Genomic DNA, 22,308 nt, shown 5'->3' with positions numbered 1-22,308 from the left:
ATTTTGAAGCGAGGGAAGGATGGAATGCAGTAGATTAATTAATGCTGCTATTTTATAGACTGATTTTAGAATTTTGTTTTCATTTATCTTCTGATGCCAATATTGAACGCGAGACCAATTTGTATACATAATCTGAATAATAATATATTCTGATATTAAAACGGGGAACAAAACTTAGCATTTTTTTACTTTTTTTCTACTACTATTCGTAAGGACATTTTTTATATGAAAAATTATGTGTAGCGAACATTTTTGTTGTTTTTTTTTTATACAGTCATATTAATTTAATATTTTATCTGCCACAAACAAATATTAAAATAAATTAATTAAATAATAAAATGTATCTCATTTTCTAGTCTAATTTACAACATGAGACCAATATAATATAAAAAAATAATGTATGATGTAAATAACAATATTTAATCGTTTAGAAACAAAATTCAATTGTTTTTTATTTATACTTAATATTTAAGGATGGCCTTATATACACAATTTGCCTTTGCACGCCTATGGATGTGCTAATCCATAGAAAAATATTGTTTAAAAAATCCACGCATTGGCTTTGCTAATCCATAGAAAAATATTGTTTAAAAAATCCAGGCATTGGCTTTGCTAATGCATAGAAAAATATTGTTTTAAAAATCCAACCCTATGGCTTTGCTAATGCATAGAAAAATATTGTTTTAAAAATCCAACCCTATGGCTTTGCTAGCCCTTAAAAGAATCTTCTTTAAAACATCCAAGCCTATCACACTACTAGCCCTTAAAAAATCTTCTTTAAAAAATCCACGCCTATCAACCTTAAAAAATCTTCTCTAAAAAATCCACGCCTAACAACCTTAAAAAAATCTTCTTTAAAAAATCCACGCCTATCAACCTTAAAAAAATCTTCTTTAAAAAAGATTCAACCTTAAAAAAATCTTCTTTAAAAAATCCACGCCTATCAACCTTAAAAAATCTTCTTTAAAAAATCCACGCCTATCAACATTAAAAAAATCTTCTTTAAAAAATCCACGCCTATCAACCTTAAAAAAATCTTCTTTAAAAAATCCACGCCTATCAACCTTAAAAAAATCTTCTTTAAAAATCCACGCCTATCACCTTTAAAAATCCACGCCTATCACCTTTAAAAATCCACGCCTATCACCTTTAAAAATCCACGCCTATCACTCTGCTAGCCCTCAAAAAATCTTCTTCAAAAAATCCACGCCTACCACTCTACTAGCCCTTAAAAAAAATCTTCTTCGAAAAATCTACGATTATCACTCTGCTAGCCCTTAAAAAAAATCTTCATTAAAAATCCACGCCTATCACTCTGCTAGCCCTTAAAAAAATTTCTTCGAAAAATCTACGATTATCACTCTGCTAGCCCTTAAAAAAATCTTCATTAAAAATGCACGCCTATCACTCTGCTAGCCCTTAAAAAAATCTTCTTCGAAAGATCTACGATTATCACTCTGCTAGCCCTTAAAAAAATCTTCATTAAAAATCCACACCTATCACACTGCTAGCCCTTAAAAAAATCTTCTTTAAAAAATTTACGCCTATCACTCGGCTAGCCCTTAAAAACTCTTCTTTAAAAAATCCACGCCTATCACTTTGCCAGCCCTTAAAAAATACAAGCCTATAACTCGGCTACCCCCTAAAAAAATCTTCTTTAAAAAATCCACGCCTGTCACTCTGCTAGCCATTAAAAAATCCACGCCTATCACTCTGCTAGCCCTTTAAACTCTTCTTTAAATAATCCACGCCCATCACTCTGCTAGCCCTTTAAACTCTTCTTTAAATAATCCACGCCTATCACTCTGCTAGCCCTTTAAACTCTTCTTTAAATAATCCACGCCTATCACTCTGCTAGCCCTTTAAACTCTTCTTTAAATAATCCACGCCTATCACTCTGCTAGCCCTTAAAAAATCTTCTTTAAAAAATCCACGCCTGTCACTCTGCTAGCCCTTAAAAAACTCTTCTTTAAAAAATCCACGCCTATCCATCTGCCAGCCCTTAAAAACTCTTCTTTAAATAATCCACGCCTATCACTCTGCTAGCCCTTAAAAAATCTTTAAAAAATCCACGCCTATCACTCTGCTAGCCCTTAAAAAATCATCTTTAAAAAATACTAGCCTATCACTCTGCTAGCCCTTAAAAAAATCTTTAAAAATACACGCCTATCACTTTGCTAGCCATTAAAAAGTCTTCTTTAAAAAATCCACGCCAATCACTCTGCTAGCCATTAAAAAGTCCTCTTTAAAAAATCCACGCCAATCACTCTGCTAGCCATTAAAAAGTCTTTTTTAAAAAATCCACGCCAATCACTGTGCTAGCCATTAAAAAGTCTTCTTAAAAAAATCCACGCATATCACTCTGCTAGCCATTAAAAGTCCACGCCTTGATGGCCTGGCCTTTGAAAAAAGCATTCTTCAAAAAGTTCACGCCTTGATGGCCTTTGGAAAAAATACTCTTTAAAAAATCCACGCCTTGATGGCCTTTGAAAAAAATACTCTTTAAAAAATCCACGCCTTGATGGCCTTTGGAAAAAATACTCTTTAAAAAATCCACGCCTTGATGGCCTTTGGAAAAAATACTCTTTAAAAAATCCACGCCTTGATGGCCTTTGGAAAAAATACTCTTTAAAAAATCCACGCCTTGATGGCCTTTGGAAAAAATACTCTTTAAAAAATCCACGCCTTGATGGTCTTTGGAAAAAATACTCTTTAAAAAATCCACGCCTTGATGGCCTTTGGAAAAAATACTCTTTAAAAAATCCACGCCTTGATGGCCTTTGGAAAAAATACTCTTTAAAAAATCCACGCCTTGATGGCCTTTGGAAAAAATACTCTTTAAAAAATCCACGCCTTGATGGTCTTTGGAAAAAATACTCTTTAAAAAATCCACGCCTTGATGGCCTTTGGAAAAAATACTCTTTAAAAAATCCACGCCTTGATGGCCTTTGGAAAAAATACTCTTTAAAAAATCCACGCCTTGATGGCCTTTGGAAAAAAATACTCTTTAAAAAATCCACGCCTTGATGGCCTTTGGAAAAAATACTCTTTAAAAAATCCACGCCTTGATGGCCTTTGGAAAAAATACTCTTTAAAAAATCCACGCCTTGATGGCCTTTGGAAAAAATACTCTTTAAAAAATCCACGCCTTGATGGCCTTTGGAAAAAATACTCTTTAAAAAATCCACGCCTTTATGGCCTTTGGAAAAAATACTCTTTAAAAAATCCACGCCTTGATGGCCTTTGGAAAAAATACTCTTTAAAAAATCCACGCCTTGATGGCCTTTGGAAAAAATACTCTTTAAAAAATCCACGCCTTGTCTGGCCTTTGAAAAAATATTCTTTAAAAATCCACGCCTTGCCTGGCCTTTGGAAAAAATACTCTTTAAAAAATCCACGCCTTGTCTGGCCTTTGAAAAAATATTCTTTAAAAATCCACGCCTTGCCTGGCCTTTGAAAAAAAAATATTCTTCAAAAATCCACGCCTTGTCTGTCTGGCTTTTGAAAAAAAAATATTCTTAAAAAAATCCACGCCTTGTCTGTCTGGCTTTTGAAAAAAAAAATATTCTTAAAAAAATCCACGCCTTGTCTGTCTGGCTTTTGAAAAAATATTCTTAAAAAAATCCACGCCTTGGCTGTCTGGCCTTTGAAAAAATATTCTTTAAAAAATCCACGCCTTGTCTGGCCTTTGAAAAAAATATTCGTTAAAAAATCCACGCCTTGTCTGTCTGGCCTTTGAAAAAAATATTCTTCAAAAAATCCACGCCTTTTCTGGCCTTTGAAAAAAATATTTTTTAAAAATTCCACGCCTTATATTGAACTTTTAATAAAAATATTCGATGTTTTTTGTACAATTTAAATTGGGTCCACATAGTATTTTATTGTCATATTTTGTTTTTTTTTTTTTTATTATAAAATCTTATAACAATATTAAACCAACTTCTAAAAAATATTCTACTTAAATGCAATTACTTTCAACTAATACAATTTTCATCTCGGTTTTCTAAACTAATAATACAATAAAATAAATTTATCAAAATTACCTAATCATCGGGAACAGCAAGATTCAAATTAGCTTTACCCGCAATTGAGCCAATAAACATTTCCTCATCACCACGCACCGACAGCTCTTGAGCTCCCGTGGCCACTTTACGTTCACGTATCATTGCACAACGCTCCCAACGCGAACCATTACAATTGGAGCAGCAAGTCTTGGGCAATCGAAATACCGATACCGTACGATTACCACAATCTTTACATTGGAAGAAACGTTTCTCGGCATCGACCACTTTCAAAGGATGACCCTCTTTTTTGCAACGTTCCGCCGCCGAGAATGCAGTATATTTGCAGGTCTTACAGATGACAGCCTTACAGGCCATTTTGTAGGTCGATAACATTTTCTCTTCCAACGCCTCCTTCTTTTCCAGCTTACTAAAGTATTTCTCTTGTTCCTCCCGTTCACGCATATCGATGAGATTGGTGTGCGACGAGGTGGCATCCATAATACGTTGTATACGACTTTTGCGTTCCTTTTCCTTCTCCTCTTCATCGAGCTTCTGTTTCTTGGCATCATTGCTCATGAATTTTTCATTGAGATCATCGATAGCCCGTCGTTTACCCTCCCTCGTGCCACGTGTAGAATTGGGATCCACCTTTTGTATGGGTTTCTTTTTGAGAATTTCCAGAGCCTTCTGTTTGGCCAGGGAGGCCCGCCTATCGCCAATATTCACCTCTATGGAAAAATTATCTTTGGACAAGGTTGGAGATTTGGTGGTGAAGGAGAATTCACGATTTTTAAACTTATCAGCAGCCGTTGAGAATGAGGGGGATGGTGAACCCGAAAAAGATGAAGTGGGTGAGATTTGTTTACCCACTGAGGGTGTACTCGTTTGCTGCTTACTAAATATCGAGTCCCTGGTTTTATTCGATTGTGGTGTACTAGGGCCGGGGGTGGATGGTGATGATGCTCCTGTCCTGGCTGATTCTGCCTGCAGAATCTGTAAACGTTCCAAATCTTTGAGACGTTGTTTACGACATGCCTCAACATTTCCGGCAATTTTTGATACCGGACCCTCTCGTGCGGCATAGGGTATGGTTGTCACCCCCGTCTTGGGTTTCGATTCATGATTTACACTGCCGGCAAAAGGTGAGATGGCATATTCCGATAAATTACTTAACCTTTGATTATCTTTCGAAGACAATTTGGCACTCTTTTTAGCTGGAACAGCGGTATACGATTGACCACCATAGAATACCTCAGATTTTCCCAATACCTTATTGCGCAAATCTTGTAAGCCACGCCCCGCATTTGCCGATTGTAACTCTGACCGTTTGGACATTTTGGAAAATTCTTGCTTGACATGGAAAACACAGGTGTCACATTCACTCAAATTCACGAGGGCATTGCAAACTTCGCCGTTACGTTTCACCGCCTTACAGGCACCCAAATCTTTGGATTGACCCAAAATCATAACCTTAGCCGCAGTGTCAATGGAGAGACAAGCAACATCGGTACTTTCAGCACGTTTTTCAAAAACAGTGGGGTTCAATACGGCCAGGCATGTCCCTTGGGCTGTCTTCCACAATTCCTTATAGGCGCCGCCGAATAAAAACAATGAGACCGTTTTAATTTCACCCCTTAAATCGCTTAGACGCCAAATGCAGAAGGGTTTATCTTTTTTGGTCTTCTGGGTGGTACCCTTGTGCGTCAATACTCCACCAATAACCCAATCTTTCGAGAGATCACCTCTCTGTGTGTGACAAGCAATTGCGGAAAAAGCCACAGGTTGCCGCCCAGCCATTCTCTCCTTCAGCAAAGAACTGGAGACCAAAGGATTAATAATACGCAAACCAAATACCGGATCCATATACACAGAACCCTGCGAGCTGCCACTGGACAAGAAGGCCTGCTCCTTTGCAGATGATCCAGCTGTCGAGGAATTCTCAACTTTTGCCTTAAACGTGTTGGTAATCAAGGCCTGCCTTTTGACCGGATTATGAGGATTTTTAATATGCATATTTAACGAGTCTTTGGTTACTCCTCCACCGCCACCCGATTCCTTTTCTTTGATCATGGCATTTACCTCTTTTTCAATTCTAGCCTCCTTGCTGGCTTTGCTCTGCTCCTTCAATTTCTTATTAACATCCGAACCATATTCATTGTATTTTCTTTCCAAGAAATTTCGAACTTCTTCGTCGTCCGATGAGTCGACCTCCTCCATGCGACTCTCAGCCTCTTTGGCTGCCTTCTTGGCCAATTTTGTGTCCACTTCATAGCTAAAGGCATCGGCAAATGTGCTATCCTCCTTTAAACGTGGTACTGTAGCAGTTGGTTTTGGATTTTCCTTTACCAAAGATGTTTCATTCGCCTCTTCCTCAGCCTCGGCAAGTATCTTATCCAAAGCCAAAAGTTCTGCATCATCGTCAATGGTATTTTTCCTTCTTGTCGTTGATTTGTCATTGTCTTTTTGGGGTTTTAAAGCAGGTTTCACTTTTTCCTGTTGCTCAGCTTCACTGAGAATCTTTTCCAAGGCTAACAGCTCTGCATCATCGTCAATGGATTCATCGTTGGTTTTCTCTTGGGGACTCATTTGTAGAAAATTTTGATTCGCTGTTGATGATCTGTCTCACGTTTTTTTGTTTCTTCTGGCCACAATAGCGAACTGCTCAAACAATAGTAATGATGGTGGTCTATTTTCCTGGGAAAGTGCCTTTGAGAAAAGCGCGCCTTTTTTCTCAGAGATGATTTGATGTAGGGATAGCAAAGTCGACTTTTGACTAATCGATTGGCTTGTTTATGTTGATAGGTTTAAAGTGCTGTACAGAATATGGTACATCTATTTTCTTCGATATCATAAAGAAAATTTTGTTATCGTAGTAAAAAAATGTACATTCTTGCAGGTTATAGAACACACAAAATATTTACATCAGCAATACCAACCAATACTTCACAGACATCTTTATCGGACGAATATTCAGAAATTGGGTACACCATTTAAATATATATGGGAGCTATATCTAAATCTGAACCGATTTCAACAAAAAATCACAGACATCAAACTGGACTAAATTCAGAACGCTGTCCAAAATTTGGTCTCAATCGGACAAACCTTGGAATTTGTATGCACCATTTACATAAAATCGGAGCTATATCTAAATCTGAACTGATTTTCTCCAATTTCAATAGAGTCAAATGAAATGAAATGAGTCGCCAAGCCACTTTATTTCTATTTAACTTCGATAACAACTGAAACGATTAATTTCGACTACGATTAATCGCAATAGTTCAACATCGATTTATAGAATCCAATTTTTTTGCATTGTGTTGAGAAGAAAACGGCGAATAAATGGCCACAGACAGAACCTAGCTAATATCTTGCGAAGAAAACAAAATAAATTCAATGTGAGGAAATTGAAATTTACAAAATTAATTATTTATTTATTGTGAAAATAATTGTGTAAGTTTAAAGAAATCAATAAATGCTTCTGCAGAAAGAATTCGCCCACAACAACATACACTCGTACACACACAGCGATATAATCGGTGACAAAAATAATCATATTTTCATTTTTGCAGAGGAGAGATAAAGAATTTTGTGAATTTTTTTCGCCAAGATAAGTTTGGAATACAAAAAATTGCATTTAATCAAAAAAGAAAGAAAACTGCAAAGGATTTAAAGGAATAGAGATTTACGAATAAGAAGAAGAAGCAGAAAGGTGAGTGTTGAAATGTTTTCCGAAGAATATAAAAAATAATTGTGTTCTTTAATGTAATTGATATCAATTTTGTGTTAGGTACAAACAAACAATCAATCAGACAAACAAACACAAATTGTAATCTCTGGAACCGGCTAAATATTGTGTGTGTGCATTTGACCATCATTGTAGTATTTCAGTATCAGTCGTGTGGAATTTTAGTTCCAACATACATTCAATTATACACGTTTATATCGATATACATATATGTATATGCGGTATTCACATGTTACATACAGGGGGCTATTATAATATTGATGTTTCATATGGAGGGTCGTCGTCTGTCATGCCTAAACAAACACGTGTTTCGAACACCTCAGAGATGTTTTTGTCTTATGGCGTTTTTTTTATTATTTTTGTAAAAGAAAATTGTAAATATTTTAAAGATTTTTAAAAATGTGTTATTTAATAATTGCCTTGCTAATATTTTGGTATATAAATATGTAATAGTAATTGTTGTTGCATTTTAATGTATAGCAACAATATTTGCAAATCGTCACACGATTTTGTAAACAACATATTTTGTTAGGAAGCCAAAGGGGTTATCTTTTGGACATAATATTGATAAGACAGACTAGGCCCTATAAATCTGATGAACAAATGTAAATCTAAAAAAATGTGATTTATTATAAAATCATAAAAAAGGAGAATTATGAAATGTTTACAATTTAAAGTTGTTGTTGTAATCAGGAAACAATATTTTTAGATTTTTCTGAGAAGGGGTCCGAAAGAAAATGTGTTCCGATGTTTGCAATAATATTTTCGGTATTTAAATAAAAATCTGTTGTTGTAATCGGAGACTCAAGGACCACTTTTAAAATTTTCAACCTGAATGAAGTTTATTTAAGTTTTCCCTATGGATAATAAACTTCTTTAGTGTTTCAGAAAGTATAATCTGTTTGTATTTTTTTTTTTTTTTTGCATTTAATATCAAATAACTATGGAAACATGTGAATTTATAATGTTCTGTAAAGAAGTTGGTTATCCACCAAGTTCCCGGAATGTCACTTTGTAATTGTAAAATGTAGTGACTTGGGTGGGAAAATACACTTAGGACCACCAAAATATCCATTAAAACCCTAGAGCTTTTTATGTGGGCTATACCCAAAAACGGATTTGCCATCCAATGGAAACTCAAGATATGAAATTAAAGTCATCCCGGTTAGGTTTGGAGATGCGCAGTCATTATTTTGAAGGCCTAATGGCCCATTGTTATCATCCAAGAAATGTTTCAGATGAAAGGGGAAGAAAAGAAGGAGATAAAAGAAAAGTTAGAATGAACAGTATAAGTGTGCAGGTGCGCTGTCGCAGCCACTTTCTGATGATGTTGTAGATTAAGGCAGGATCAATAGGGTTAGACATGGCGGAAACTGAACTGTCACCAATCTATGCCTTCTGCAAGCCAAAACTGGACAGCGACACAGGAGATGCTCGATTTGTGACCAATGGAAAGCAGTAATTTAAAACTACAGCCAAATCGGTTTTAGAACATGCCCAAACTCTTAAAATAAAATTGGGTAGTACTGCCATAAAACCGTTTCCAAAATAACGAATATTCAGAGTTTTTGTTTGGTTTTATGCTAGCTATACCCAAAAGTAAGCTTCTATATACGATTTTCGGACTTGATTCAGCCAAATTTTGGATCAAATCGTATATTTCATTCGATTAATATTTTGAAAAGGTATAGCGATTTTCCATTCGCTTGATATTGGATAAACCAATTATTAAGATTTGTACCCTTTCTATGATCTAGGTTTGCTAGAAGAATTACAACGTTAGTACGGTTATGGCAACCCAATTATGCTCAAAGTTGACGTACATACCGAAAGCCGGGCAAAAGCCAGGGTAGTCTTCATACACAAGCTCGGCAAGGCAAAGTACGCCACACCAAATTCATATCGGCGAATAAGCCTAACATCATTCCTACTCAAAACCATGGAACGTACAATCGACACCATGTAAAGAGCAGTATTCTCAAAGATACGCTGACATATAAACAGCATGCGTATGCGTGCAAATGGCGTTGTAATACTTCTTAGGGGAAAGAAACCTAACTTACTATGTAGGGAAGCCGAAACGGTGCTTAACTTCGCCTACGATTGGGCAAAAACCGAGGGGCTTAAACGTAAATCCGGACAAAACGGAGATATGTCTTTTCACTAGGAAGACAAAAATAGGTCAGTATGAAGAGCCCATCTTCCAAAACAAAACGATAGCCATATCAAACAAAGTTAAGTATCTGGGAGTAATTCTAGACAATAATCTTTGATAGAAATCCCACATCCTTACGCTAAAAAAAGAAATAAGCCGAGTGACGGGTATTCTTACGGGACACCTCAGCCTGAAGGCACATCTACTCAAGATTGGATACGAAGGTAGCAGCATGTGCAAAGCGTGTGGGGAAGACAGTGAAACATTTCATGTGCCATTGCCCAGCATTTACATGTCTTCGGAAACAATTCTTGGGAAATGACACTCTTAACGGACTAACCGATCTGAGGGGGTGTGAATGGAGAACAATGAAGGAGTTGTCAAAATTCATAGGGGAAACAAAGCTAAATGTGTTTAATATAAACTTTCATTAATTCTAACTTTCTCCACATTTCTAGAGCGCACAACAGATCTCAATTGGCTTGTTATAGATCAAGATCATTATAGATCAAGAAAAAGTAGTTCCCATTTAGGGAGCTGGAACTTGTGCAGCAGCAAGCTAAATTTTGAAAGTTCTGCATTACGGATCGTATAATTGTAACATACTACTATGGGGCAAAACTAACCTGCCGTCATGAATCAGACTCGATCGGATTTATAGTACATATATAGTACATATATTTATAGTACATTATTACCAAGGGGATCGCCAAGTTACAGAAATTTCTGTATAGAGACATCACGTCCCAAAAAAAAAATCAATTGGTCTACAGGCCTTTGGAAAGAACAATTGATTTGTATACAAATATATATACTGAGCAGTTCGATATGTATAGAGATCAATGTCGTAATGTATAACAAAATCAATGTAGTTATAAATAAGATCAAGTTCTAAATTTTTCTCGGAGTTGACTTTTACTCCTTACATTGGAGTATAATTTAACTTCAAGCTCAAGAAATCGATCAATCCATACCTACCGGCAAATGTGTTTTGCGATTTAAATTTGAGCGCCCAATATTTCATGGGTTTTTCCTGTTATTTTATTTCGACTTTCATCAGTTATGTGCTTGTGCTTTGACATTCTTCAAACCAAAATTTCTCGGTCATCATTATTGGATGAGTTTGCCAATTTTTTTATTTGCATTTCTTTTTTCGTTTGGCTTCCCCTTTCAATTTTATGGCGGATTTGTGCGTTCTTTGCTGCTGCACTGATTTCCTTCAAATGCATATTACTGGCGTCGTCGTCGTTGTTGTTGTTCTCTGGCAATATTATATACTGCTTGCTGCCCGTTGTGTCATCCGTTCTTTGTTATTTGCTGTTTGTTCATTCTGTCGGTCTACTTTTGGTTGTGTTTTTTGCAAATGTTTGTTGTTTTATTGGCTCCAAACAATATACACTCTCGACATCTGTCATTTTTTTTATTTTGGATATTCTCTAGTGTAGCGTAGTAATTTTTGTTGTTCGGTTTGATGATTGGTGGTGGTGTTCTTGCTGCTGCTGTTGGTGATGATGATGACCCAATCATATGATTTTCGTTTTTCGCAAATATTTTGATTTAGTAACACATATTTTCACTTTCAACAGAACGAAAACGTCCACAAAGTATCGCAGAATATTTAAAAAAGAAGAAAATAAAATATAAATTATAACGACAACTGAAATAACAAAAAACATCGGAATATTGGCAATGCAATCAACAATTGATGTCATTTAATTTTTTTCATATTGTTTTATGTGTTTACTGCCTGCCTAAAAATTTCGTTTTTCCATATTTATTGTGAATAACCCCCGGCGCTATCCCCGAAACATTGTTGGTGCTGTAATTATGAAGAAACGTTTATTCTTTAGTGAATGAAAATACAATCCTTCAAAAGTAGTAACAGTATAACGTGCTTTAAAAAGTGGCCATCATTTCATATTTGTATAGTAGTTGCGGAATTTCAAATCATATGTAGTCATAATATTTAAAAAAATACTATTATTAAATTTGGTGAAAAGTGTTGTGTTGCTATAGCTGTATTGTATTTTGACTGGCGACGACCTGTATGTGCTGCAGTGACCCCATTTCGTCTCTTCACTCATTTCTTTTGTATTATTTTCGTTTTGTTGCTGCTTTGGTGCATTGAATGTTCCTTAGGGTAATCTTCAAAGTATTGCCGGTTGGTATATTTTTTATCATAAAAGTTTTATTTTTCTTATTTTCAATCCTAATTTTTTAAATAATATTTTTAGGGATCATTACAAAGGCGTGGACTTTTGAAATAATATTTTTACGTACCTTTACAAAGTGTGGATTTTTCAAAGAATATTTTTATAGGGACCTTTACAAAGCCGTGGATTTTTCAAAGAATATTTTTAGGGACCTTTACAAAGGCGTGGATTTTTCAAAGAATATTTTTTATGGACCTTTACAAAGGCGTGGATTTTTCAAAGAATATTTTTAGGGACCTTTACAAAGGCGTGGATTTTTCAAAGAATATTTTTAGGGACCTTTACAAAGGCGTGGATTTTTCAAAGAATATTTTTAGGGACCTTTACAAAGGCGTGGATTTTTCAAAGAATATTTTTAGGGACCTTTACAAAGGCGTGGATTTTTAAAGAATATTTTTAGGGTTCATTACTAAGGTGTGAATATTTTAAAGAATATTTTTAGGGACCTTTACAAAGGCGTGTCTTCTACAATATGGATATGTGAGAAAGTGGTTCCCATTGATTACGGGAAAGAGTGATAACAATTCTTAACTGCATTCAGTAGGGAGACTGACCCCTGTGCCCCTGATACCATCCATACATGAAGGGTTTTGGTGAATTTCTGAACTTAAGCATCATACAGATGTCTGGTACTTCTAAAATAAGACCTAGAAGACATTCAATAAAAATATTTATACTCTACTACTCTCTAAGATATATTTCAGCTCTTCTATAGAAATACTTTCCGGACCTTCTATAGACAAAAAACTTGCCTGGTCTTTGATCACGATATTCTGGTTTTTCCGGTCTAAAAAAGACCTTTTGGCGTTTTACAGGAAGACCTGCAGATCTGTTATGAGGATACCATTCAATCTGTTACTCTAGTTCACCATTATGATATGATATTCTTATTTAAGATGTCCGTGAAAATGCATTTAAATTTATATCAATTTTTTTATTTTTATGTTAAATTTAAATTTAAGTATTACTGGGAACAAGAAAATAGGGAGAGTTACACCTTTTTTGTATGAACCAACATTTTCCAGAAGTTTTAACCTTTTTGGAATTTCCAAAGTGGCTTGACTTTAAATCTATGTAAAGGGAAAATATGTCAGTTTCCACTGTAGGAAAACGGTGAGGATTACAAATGATAAGCATTTTCGGGAAAATATGTCAATTTGCAGTTCTAACCTATTTTGTATTTCTACAGTGGCCTGATTTATATATCCCATATATAGGGAAAATATGTTGACTACTGGTCTTCTATATGACCACCTTCTGGTCTTCTGTTTGAAGGACTTCCTAGTTTTCTATAGAATGACATTCTCGTCATATATAAGAAGGTATTCTTGTTTCCTTCAATAAGACCTTCTGGACATCTATAGGAGTACATACTTGTCTCCTATAAGAATAACATATTTTTCTATATAAAGTTCTTTTGGCCTTCTATAATTAGATCTTCTGAAATTCTGACATAAGTCCACATCCCACATGCTGGTCACCTTGCTTTGTGGATGTAGTTTTTTAACTAAATTAGCTGGAGTTCCACTTAGTCAATAAATGCAATGTAAACATTTAAAATAATATTAGTTCTAAATGTCGATGGTTCTGCTAGATTCCATCGTATATAGCTTATTATAGCTTCCTCAAACGAACCCCCATGATGCAGTTCAATTCATTGCAACATTTCCATTCTCTTTCTCTCTCGAATCATTTCAGTGCTGCAAAAAGAAAGACATGAGTGCAACAAATAAATTTTTATCCTCAGATAATAGTGTGGGTCATGACAAAGTTGCCATTTTAGATGCAGGTGCTCAATATGGAAAGGTATTGTATTTTGCAAATGGGTCTCATTTGTTTTGCAAACCAAAAAAGCAATTAATACAAAATTTGGTTTATTTAGATTAAAAGAGAAAAGATTCCGCATGTATGTGCCATGTAGTAGTATAGTATTGAAATATATTTCCAAATTTTGTATTATTAAGCTTGTTGGTTTGTGCAAATGACCTAAATCACATTCCCTCTCTCATGGCTAACATTCGTCATCCATTTTTTGTTTTTGTTTTTTTATTTCCCTTCCATCACCATCATAGGTTATTGATCGTAAAGTTCGTGAATTATTGGTAGAATCCGATATTTTACCATTGGAAACTAAAGCTGATGCCTTACGTGCAGGTGGTTATCGGGGTATTATTATCTCGGGTGGACCCAATTCGGTATATGCCGATGATGCTCCCAGTTATGATCCGGATATTTTCAAATTAAAAATACCCATTTTGGGTATTTGTTATGGCATGCAGTTGATAAATAAAGAATTCGGTGGTACAGTTCTAAAAAAGAATGTACGCGAAGATGGCCAACAGACAATTGAGATTGAACCATCGTGTCCATTGTTTAAGTAAGTCAAATACTTTTTTATTAATTCTTTACGAAGGAAAAAAAAGCGTTTATTTTTTTCTTTTTGTGAATAAATGCTGATACGCAATCCTTCAAGATTAAATTTACTTAACCATGACCATTCCATTATTCCAATGAATGTAAAGTTTTTCACCTTGGTATACACATGGTTTTACATGTTTTCAATATTTGTAATTATTAATTATTTATTTTTAAATGTTACGAAGGAAAAGAAGGTGTTTATTTTAAATGTTTTAAATAAACGCTGATACAATCCTTCAAGATTAATTTACCGATTTCAAGGCAACAAACCAAGAACATTCCATTAGTGTTAAGTTATACACAATGGACTACACGTGGTTTGACAAACCGATTTCCATTCAATTAATTTAATTTAAGTGTATTAAATAATAAGTAGATATTAGATTAAAGAATATGTTTTGTAGACCCTCAAGGTGTGTATTATTTAAAGAATATTTATTTCGAGGGCCCATCAAGGTGTGGATTATTTAAAGAGTATTTATTCGTTGACCAGTAAGGTGTGGATTATTAAAGGAATATTTTTTCTATACCCATCAGGGACTGGATTATTAAAATAATATTTGTCTATACCCATCAGGACGTGGATTATTTAAAGAATATGTTTTCTATGCCCATCAGGGCGTAAATTATTGTTATTATATTTTGTCGATGAGCAGTATGCGTGGATTATTTAAAGAATTTTTAAGATTAAATTTCAAGATTAAATTTACTTAACCATGACCATTCCATTATTCCAATGAATGTAAAGTTTTTCACCTTGGTATACACATGGTTTTACATGTTTTCAATATTTTTAATTATTAATTATTTATTCTTAAATGTTACGAAGGAAAAGAAGGTGTTTATTTTTAATGTTTTAAATAAACGCTGATACAATCCTTCAAGATTAATTTACCGATTTCAAGGCAACAAACCAAGAACATTCCATTAGTGTTAAGTTATACACAATGGACTACACGTGGTTTGACAAACCGATTTCCATTCAATTAATTTAATTTAAGTGTATTAAATAATAAGTAGATATTAGATTAAAGAATATGTTTTGTAGACCCTCAAGGTGTGTATTATTTAAAGAATATTTATTTCGAGGGCCCATCAAGGTGTGGATTATTTAAAGAGTATTTATTCGTTGACCAGTAAGGTGTGGATTATTAAAGGAATATTTTTTCTATACCCATCAGGGACTGGATTATTAAAATAATATTTGTCTATACCCATCAGGACGTGGATTATTTAAAGAATATGTTTTCTATGCCCATCAGGGCGTAAATTATTGTTATTATATTTTGTCGATGAGCAGTATGCGTGGATTATTTAAAGAATTTTTAAAGAATAATTTTTTAAGGACCATCAAGACTTGGATTATTAAAAAATTGTATTTTTTCAGAACCCATCAGGGCGTGGGTTTTTTTATAATTTTTTTCAAGGGCCTAATAAGATTTTTAAAGATTTTTTCGAGGACCTGGAAGGCGTGGATTATTTAAAGAATATTTTCCTAGGTCCTTTCAATGCTGGATTATTTAACGATTTTTTTTCGAGGACCTGGAAGGCGGCGTGGATTATTTAAAGAATATTTTCCTAGGTCCTTTCAATGCTGGATTATTTAAAGATTTTTTTCGAGGACCTGGAAGGCGGCGTGGATTATTTAAAGAATATTTTCCTAGGTCCTTTCAATGCTGGATTATTTAAAGATTTTTTTTCGAGGACCTGGAAGGCGTGGATTATTTAAAGAATATTTTCCGTTTAAAGCTTGGTTATTTGTATACCCTTCACTACCCTGTGGTACAAGGAAACGAGATAGACACTTGGTTCCTTTTGAGAATATGCATAGAATCACTTTCTGAGTCGAGTTATGGATGTCCATCCGTCCGTCTGTTGGTGTTAAATTGTACGTACAGGTCGCATTTATAATCCGATTTTGATGAAATCTGGTACAGCTCATTTGGCCAAACAAATGGCCCAAGGACGAACCCTATTGAAATTGGGAAAAATCGGTTCAGATTTAGATATAGCTCCCACATATATTTTCGTCCGATTTAAGGTAAATGGTGCACCAAAGTCCCTATATACCTTTCGATTGGCACAAAATTTGCCATAGGGCACTGAATTGAATGTAGAATGATGTGTGTTAAGTTTCGTGAAAATCGGTTCAAATTTAGATATGGCTCCCATATATATTTTCGTCCGATTTAAGGTAAATGGTGCACCAAAGTCTCTAAATAGTGTGAATTTAGTGTATTATGATGTGCTCTAAGTTTGAAAATCGGTTTAGATTTAGATATAACTCCCATATATATTTTCGTTCAATTTAATAGAAATGGTGCACCAAAGTTCTTATATATCTTTCGTTCAATTTCATGTCAATGTTCTTTCGAAAAGGCGACGTCTGTCAGGATACTACGTAAAATATACCCAAAGTATTGAAGGGTATCATATAGTCGGCCCAGTTCGACTTTATTACTTTCCTTACTGGTTTAAAATATTTTCAGGGCGTGGATAGGTTAAAAATATATTTTCTAAAGGTCCTTCAAGACGTGAATCTCTTAAAAATAATTTCTTAAGATCTCTCAGGGTGTGAATTAAAAAAAATATTCCCTCAGGCCATTCAGGGCGTGGATTTAAAAAAAATATTTCTTAAGACCTCTCAGGGCGTAGATATAATAAAAAATACTTCCACAGGCCTTTAAGGGAGTAGATTTATTACAATAATATTTCCTCAGGCATTTCAGACGTAGATTTATTAAAATAGTACTTCTTAAAAAATCTAAAAGCCTTTTAGGACGTGGATTTAATAAATAAATATTTCGTAAGGCCTCACCCGTCAAAATATCGTTAGCTACCCATGATGAATGAATAAATTAAATGAATTAAAATTTAATTTACACTTATGGTTAGGGTATAAAAAAGGCTCTCAAGTCGCTGATCCGCAGAACATGAGGCGTTGAATTGAATTAAGTAAGTACAAAAAATCAGACCTGTCAGAATTAAGAACTTGAGAACTCCAATGGTATGTCTCCTCGTATACTCCTTAATGAGGGGACAAAGATTTTTTCCTTAGACCAAAAAAAAAATGGTAATGCAATATCTTACCTGCAGAGTGGTTTATAAGGAATCCTTTCATAGCCTTATGATTGTGAATCTGTTAAGAATTCTGTAGCCTATTATGAGATAGTTATTTCCTAGTAATTAAGATCTTAGTACATTTTTTATAGTAATTTCGAAATTATTGCTTTTTTCTTCTACCACTTATAAATTTTGCATTTTCTCTTTTTCTATTTACAGTCACTTATATCGTTCCCAGACTGTCCTCCTTACACATGGTGATAGTGTAGAGCGTGTCGGTGATAAGTTACAAGTTGCTGGACGATCTACGAATAACATTGTCACAGCTATCTACAACGATGCACTAAAGATATACGGTGTACAATTTCATCCGGAGGTCGATCTAACCGTGTGTGGTAAACAAATCTTTACAAATTTCCTATTTGAGATTTGTGGACTGAAACCCAATTTTACGATGGGCAGCCGCAAGGAGGAATGTATAAAGTATATCAAGGATAAAGTTGGTAATAACAAAGTTCTGGTGAGTTGCAACAAAAATGCGGAAATAGAATTAAAAATTAATATTTCGTTGTCTTTTTCTTTTTATAGTTATTGGTTAGTGGTGGCGTTGATTCAACGGTATGTGCTGCCCTGCTACGACATGCCTTACATCCCAGTCAAATTATTGCCGTACATGTCGACAATGGTTTTATGCGTAAAGATGAGAGTGAAAAGGTGGAGAAATCCTTAGTCGCTATTGGTATCGATTTAATTGTACGCAAAGAAGCCTATACGTTCCTCAAGGGTACAACACAAATTAAGCGGCCCGGGCAATTTTCAATTGTCGAAACGCCAATGTTGTGTCAAACCATCAATCCTGAGGAGAAGCGTAAAATTATTGGTGATATTTTTGTGAAAATCACCAATGATATTGTGTCCGAAATGAAATTGAAACCGGAAGAGGTAATGTTGGCTCAGGGCACATTGAGACCGGATTTAATTGAATCCGCATCGAATATGGTTAGTAAAAATGCCGAGACAATTAAAACTCATCATAATGATACAGATTTGATAAGGTAACATTCAATGATTTCTTTAATTGGGTATCGTGTAATATGTTTTGATTTTCTACAGAGAGCTACGCAATGCTGGCCGTGTTGTAGAGCCTTTATGTGATTTCCACAAGGATGAGGTACGAGAATTGGGCAACGATTTGGGTTTACCCGCTGAGTTGGTGGAGAGGCAACCATTCCCTGGCCCCGGTTTGGCCATACGTATCCTGTGTGCCGAGGAACCATTTATTGAAAAGGATTATTCCGAGACACAGGTATGGGGAATTTATTTTGTTACTCTTTTTGTAGCCTCTAATTCTGGTATATTTTTTAATACGTTAGGTCATTGCCCGTGTCATTGTTGACTATAAAAATAAATTAGAAAAGAATCATGCTTTAATAAATCGTGTCACTGGCGCCACCAGCGAAATGGAACAACACAAACTTATTGCAATTTCCTCATTTTCCCAAATCCAAGCCACAGTTTTACCCATACGTTCTGTGGGTGTTCAAGGTAAATTTGAATTTTCCTTTTGTATTTTTTTCTTCAGGAACAACATCTCTTTGAAAAATCGAAAACTGTAAATAACAAATTTTTATATTTGGATTTTTTATACCATTATTTTTTTCCTTTCTTCTCCTTTGTTCACCTAGGCGATAAACGCACTTACAGCTATGTCGTGGCTCTCTCAAGTGCCAGCGAACCAAATTGGTATGATATGCTATTTTTGGCAAAACTTATACCACGTATCTTACACAATGTCAATCGGGTTTGTTATGTTTTCGGCGATCCCGTTCAATATCAGATAACCGATATTACCCATACAACATTGAATAATTACGTCATTAAACAACTGAGGCAGGCAGATGCTGTGGCAAATGAAGTAAGTATTTAAAATTATTATTACAAAATTTACAGAATATACTGGCTGCAGTTGTGGGAGTCTATGAAAACTAAATGCCTACATGGGACAGAACTGAATGTTATCAAAACGCGTTCACAGGTTGTGCATAGTGAAAATCTTAATAATTTAAAAAATCAATCTCGGGCAGACATCGGAGAACCGATTGTCTATGATCCCAAGATTTTCGATGTGGGATTTCATCGGTCCTAGATCACCTAACACTAGGGATTTAGACGATTTCGTGTCCATCAGCTTCGTTATACGTATTGTCAGTCAGGAGACTTGTTAATGCCTAAGCGCTTCAATTTTTTCTCAGACTTGGCTATCAAAACGTGATATGGTTTATGGAATGATATGGTAATCAAAGTTTCTTCCTTCTAATTAAGGAAATGAACATATTGATCATAAAGGACTTGGAAGCCCCGCTCTCCAACATGGTTTCCGTAAGCAACACAGCACAACAAAACAGGGTTACACACCATTGTACCATAATGGCGTCGAGTTCTATCATTGTGCATAAATGTGCAAGGTTGAACGCATATCACGCCGAGTTAGCAGCCTTCTCCCACGTGAAAAATATGAAAATATCCGTCACTAAAACTTCGGCCACATATGCGGTACATGCGTGTTATGCTTTGCAATGGAGAAGTATGCAGAGCTGTCAGAACGCCGCCCTGAGAACTACAACAGGGTGCCTTCTCATGAAACCAGTTGTGACCATATTAATTGAGGAGACAAAGATCCTTCCCTTACTTCTGCATAGAAATGTGCTTTCGTTGTAGAATCTGCTTTGGTGATTTAGGAATAGTCATCCTAAAAATCATATGTCGGATAAAACTCCCCCACCCAGGGGTGTCAGGAAGGATCTGCATTACCTAGAGAGAGAGGTCTAATGTTATAAAAGGAAGCCTCTATATCAAGTTTCTAATCGGACAGGTCTGAATAACATTCATACTGTTGCAGTTGCCGCAGCGCTGAATAAATACAGAGTGAATGCCGTCCTCGGAGCTCACCCTCTACCCATCGCAGCTGAAGAACGTCAGTTGTCCAGACAAACCAGATTAGTTTTTGACCAATTACGTTCTCAATTAGTTGTTGTCTATCTGTTTTTTTTTACTGCGTGATACCCAATTTGTTCCATTTTTCAGAATTCTGAACGAAACCCTGCTCAAGTTTCCGGTTCTGATGCCGAAATTGTTTTTCAATTAAAAACCCATTTCGTTAAAAATCTAATGAGACATTCGAAAATTTCCTTTTAGAATAGGTGCATATTATTCGGATATAACGGTAGAGGATATCAATAAATTTTGCCTTCAGATTACTCGAAAAATAATCGGAAAAATAATAGAAAATCTCGAAAAAATTCTGATATCAGAACTCTCGACAAAAATGGTTACAATTACACAGACGTAATACCCGCCCAGTAGCAATGTGTGTGTGGTTAAAGGTGGGGGTATCTAAATATTTTGTTTATTAAAAATTTATTGTCTTTAACATTTTTAATCATACTTTCTTTTTATTAAATTTCCTAATTCCCTCCTCCAGATTATTATGCAAGCTGGTCTTTATCGTAAGATATCACAGATGCCCGTTGTACTGATACCAGTGCATTTTGATCGTGATCCCATTAATCGTACACCCTCGTGTAGTCGATCGATTGTGTTGAGGCCATTCATTACCAGTGACTTTATGACTGGGGTACCGGCTATACCCGGTTCCGAGCATATGCCATTGCCGGTAAGATTGATCATTCGAACACTAAATTTCTGAGAAATTTTATTTTATTTTTTTTTTTTTATTTTTGTGTTTTTAAAGGTCCTTCACAAAATGGTACAAGAAATTTCCAAAATCGATGGAATCTCTCGTGTCCTATACGATTTGACATCGAAGCCACCCGGTACCACAGAATGGGAATGATTAGATGATAATGATGATGTGTGTTTGTTTTATAGCCTAGCAGCTGCAACAGCTTTGGTTGCAGCTGCCACCTCCACCACCGTCACCAGAATTTCAAGCATGATGCATCTTGTTTTTGAATAATTTGACTGCCTGTACTGTCCCCGAAGAATAAACAAAATAAAAAATAAACAAGAGCGCCTAAAAACGATCATATATTCATTTGTCCGTATACATATATGAGTATAACTGTAATTAATTTTTATACACTATTATTTTTTTGCATATACATACAACAAAAAAATATTTTCAATTCGTTACAATATGATGGAAACAAAAACAACAAAAGAAATAACTAAATAAAAAACTTCTAAAAGAAGGCTAAACCTAAACGATCACCTGGAATTTTTGTTTTTCTAAAATAAGACCTTTTTTGTTATTGTTTATATTTGAAATATAGTTCGAAACTCAAATCCGGAATTCATTAAAAAAATTAACAAATTGACGACAACGTTGCAAGTACAAACACTGGTCCTGTGTAGAATCTTTATGGATATTGCGCTATTATTGCAGAATACCATCTGTCAATGGACAAATTTTTACAAACATTTTATTGATCTGCTCCGGAACCTGCAAGAATATTCTAATAATTAAAATTCTTTTCGATTTTCCCATGAGTACTGGAACAGGCCATTAACTATGGAATACGTCCTGAATAAACTAAGAATTTGAAGGACTAAATTTCAAACCCTTTTTTTAATCTTTTGGAAATTTTCATTAGAATAAATAGTTCGTTAATATGTTTACCTAGAATTTGGAATTTGGATGACTAAATTTTAAGCCCTTTTTTAAATCTTTAGAAAATGTTCATTAGA

The 22,308-nt window shown here is 35.0% G+C and overlaps 2 protein-coding genes across 2 annotated transcripts; one reads left to right on the top strand and one right to left on the bottom strand.

The window, feature by feature from the left end:
- Positions 1–4,037: 4,037 nt before the first annotated feature.
- LOC133328713 (protein MCM10 homolog) lies at positions 4,038–6,590 on the bottom strand. The gene is made up of 2 exons (XM_061537258.1): positions 6,492–6,590; positions 4,038–6,368 (listed from the first exon to the last, which is right to left on the bottom strand). Exons 1-2 carry the CDS (start codon positions 6,588–6,590, stop codon positions 4,044–4,046), a joined length of 2,424 nt encoding a protein of 807 aa, XP_061393242.1. The 3' UTR covers positions 4,038–4,043.
- Positions 6,591–12,005: 5,415 nt separating this feature from the next.
- Positions 12,006–21,460, top strand: LOC133328711 (GMP synthase [glutamine-hydrolyzing]). Its single transcript, XM_061537256.1, has 10 exons — positions 12,006–12,068; positions 13,819–13,926; positions 14,193–14,497; positions 17,821–18,121; positions 18,190–18,656; positions 18,715–18,907; positions 18,975–19,146; positions 19,287–19,516; positions 21,083–21,274; positions 21,353–21,460. The coding sequence occupies exons 1-10, from the start codon at positions 12,036–12,038 to the stop codon at positions 21,452–21,454; spliced, it is 2,103 nt and encodes a 700-aa protein (XP_061393240.1). The 5' UTR covers positions 12,006–12,035; the 3' UTR covers positions 21,455–21,460.
- The last annotated feature ends 848 nt before the right edge of the window (positions 21,461–22,308 follow it).

The sequence above is a fragment of the Musca vetustissima genome, unplaced genomic scaffold (genome assembly GCF_032173495.1).
Source record: "Musca vetustissima isolate MV318-11 ecotype Yass unplaced genomic scaffold, APGP_CSIRO_Mvet_v1 utg262078, whole genome shotgun sequence".
Taxonomy (NCBI): Eukaryota; Metazoa; Arthropoda; class Insecta; order Diptera; family Muscidae; genus Musca; species Musca vetustissima.
The sequence above is the reverse complement of the archived record's forward strand: the minus strand, read 5'-3'. Positions and strand labels throughout refer to the sequence as shown.

What these genes read in the sequence shown, in the direction of transcription:
- LOC133328713 (XM_061537258.1), bottom strand. Translation starts at nt 6,590, where the DNA reads ATGAGTCCCCAAGAGAAAACCAACGATGAATCCATTGACGATGATGCA. An exon ending in AAGCTGAGCAACAGGAAAAA is followed by an intron (nt 6,369 to 6,491) that starts GTGAAACCTGCT and finishes GCTGAGGAAGAG; the next exon opens with GCGAATGAAACATCTTTGGT.
- LOC133328711 (XM_061537256.1), top strand. Translation starts at nt 12,036, where the DNA reads ATGTTCCTTAGGGTAATCTTCAAAGTATTGCCG. An exon ending in CCATCGTGTCCATTGTTTAA is followed by an intron (nt 14,498 to 17,820) that starts GTAAGTCAAATA and finishes TTCTATTTACAG; the next exon opens with TCACTTATATCGTTCCCAGA. An exon ending in TTGGTAATAACAAAGTTCTG is followed by an intron (nt 18,122 to 18,189) that starts GTGAGTTGCAAC and finishes TTCTTTTTATAG; the next exon opens with TTATTGGTTAGTGGTGGCGT.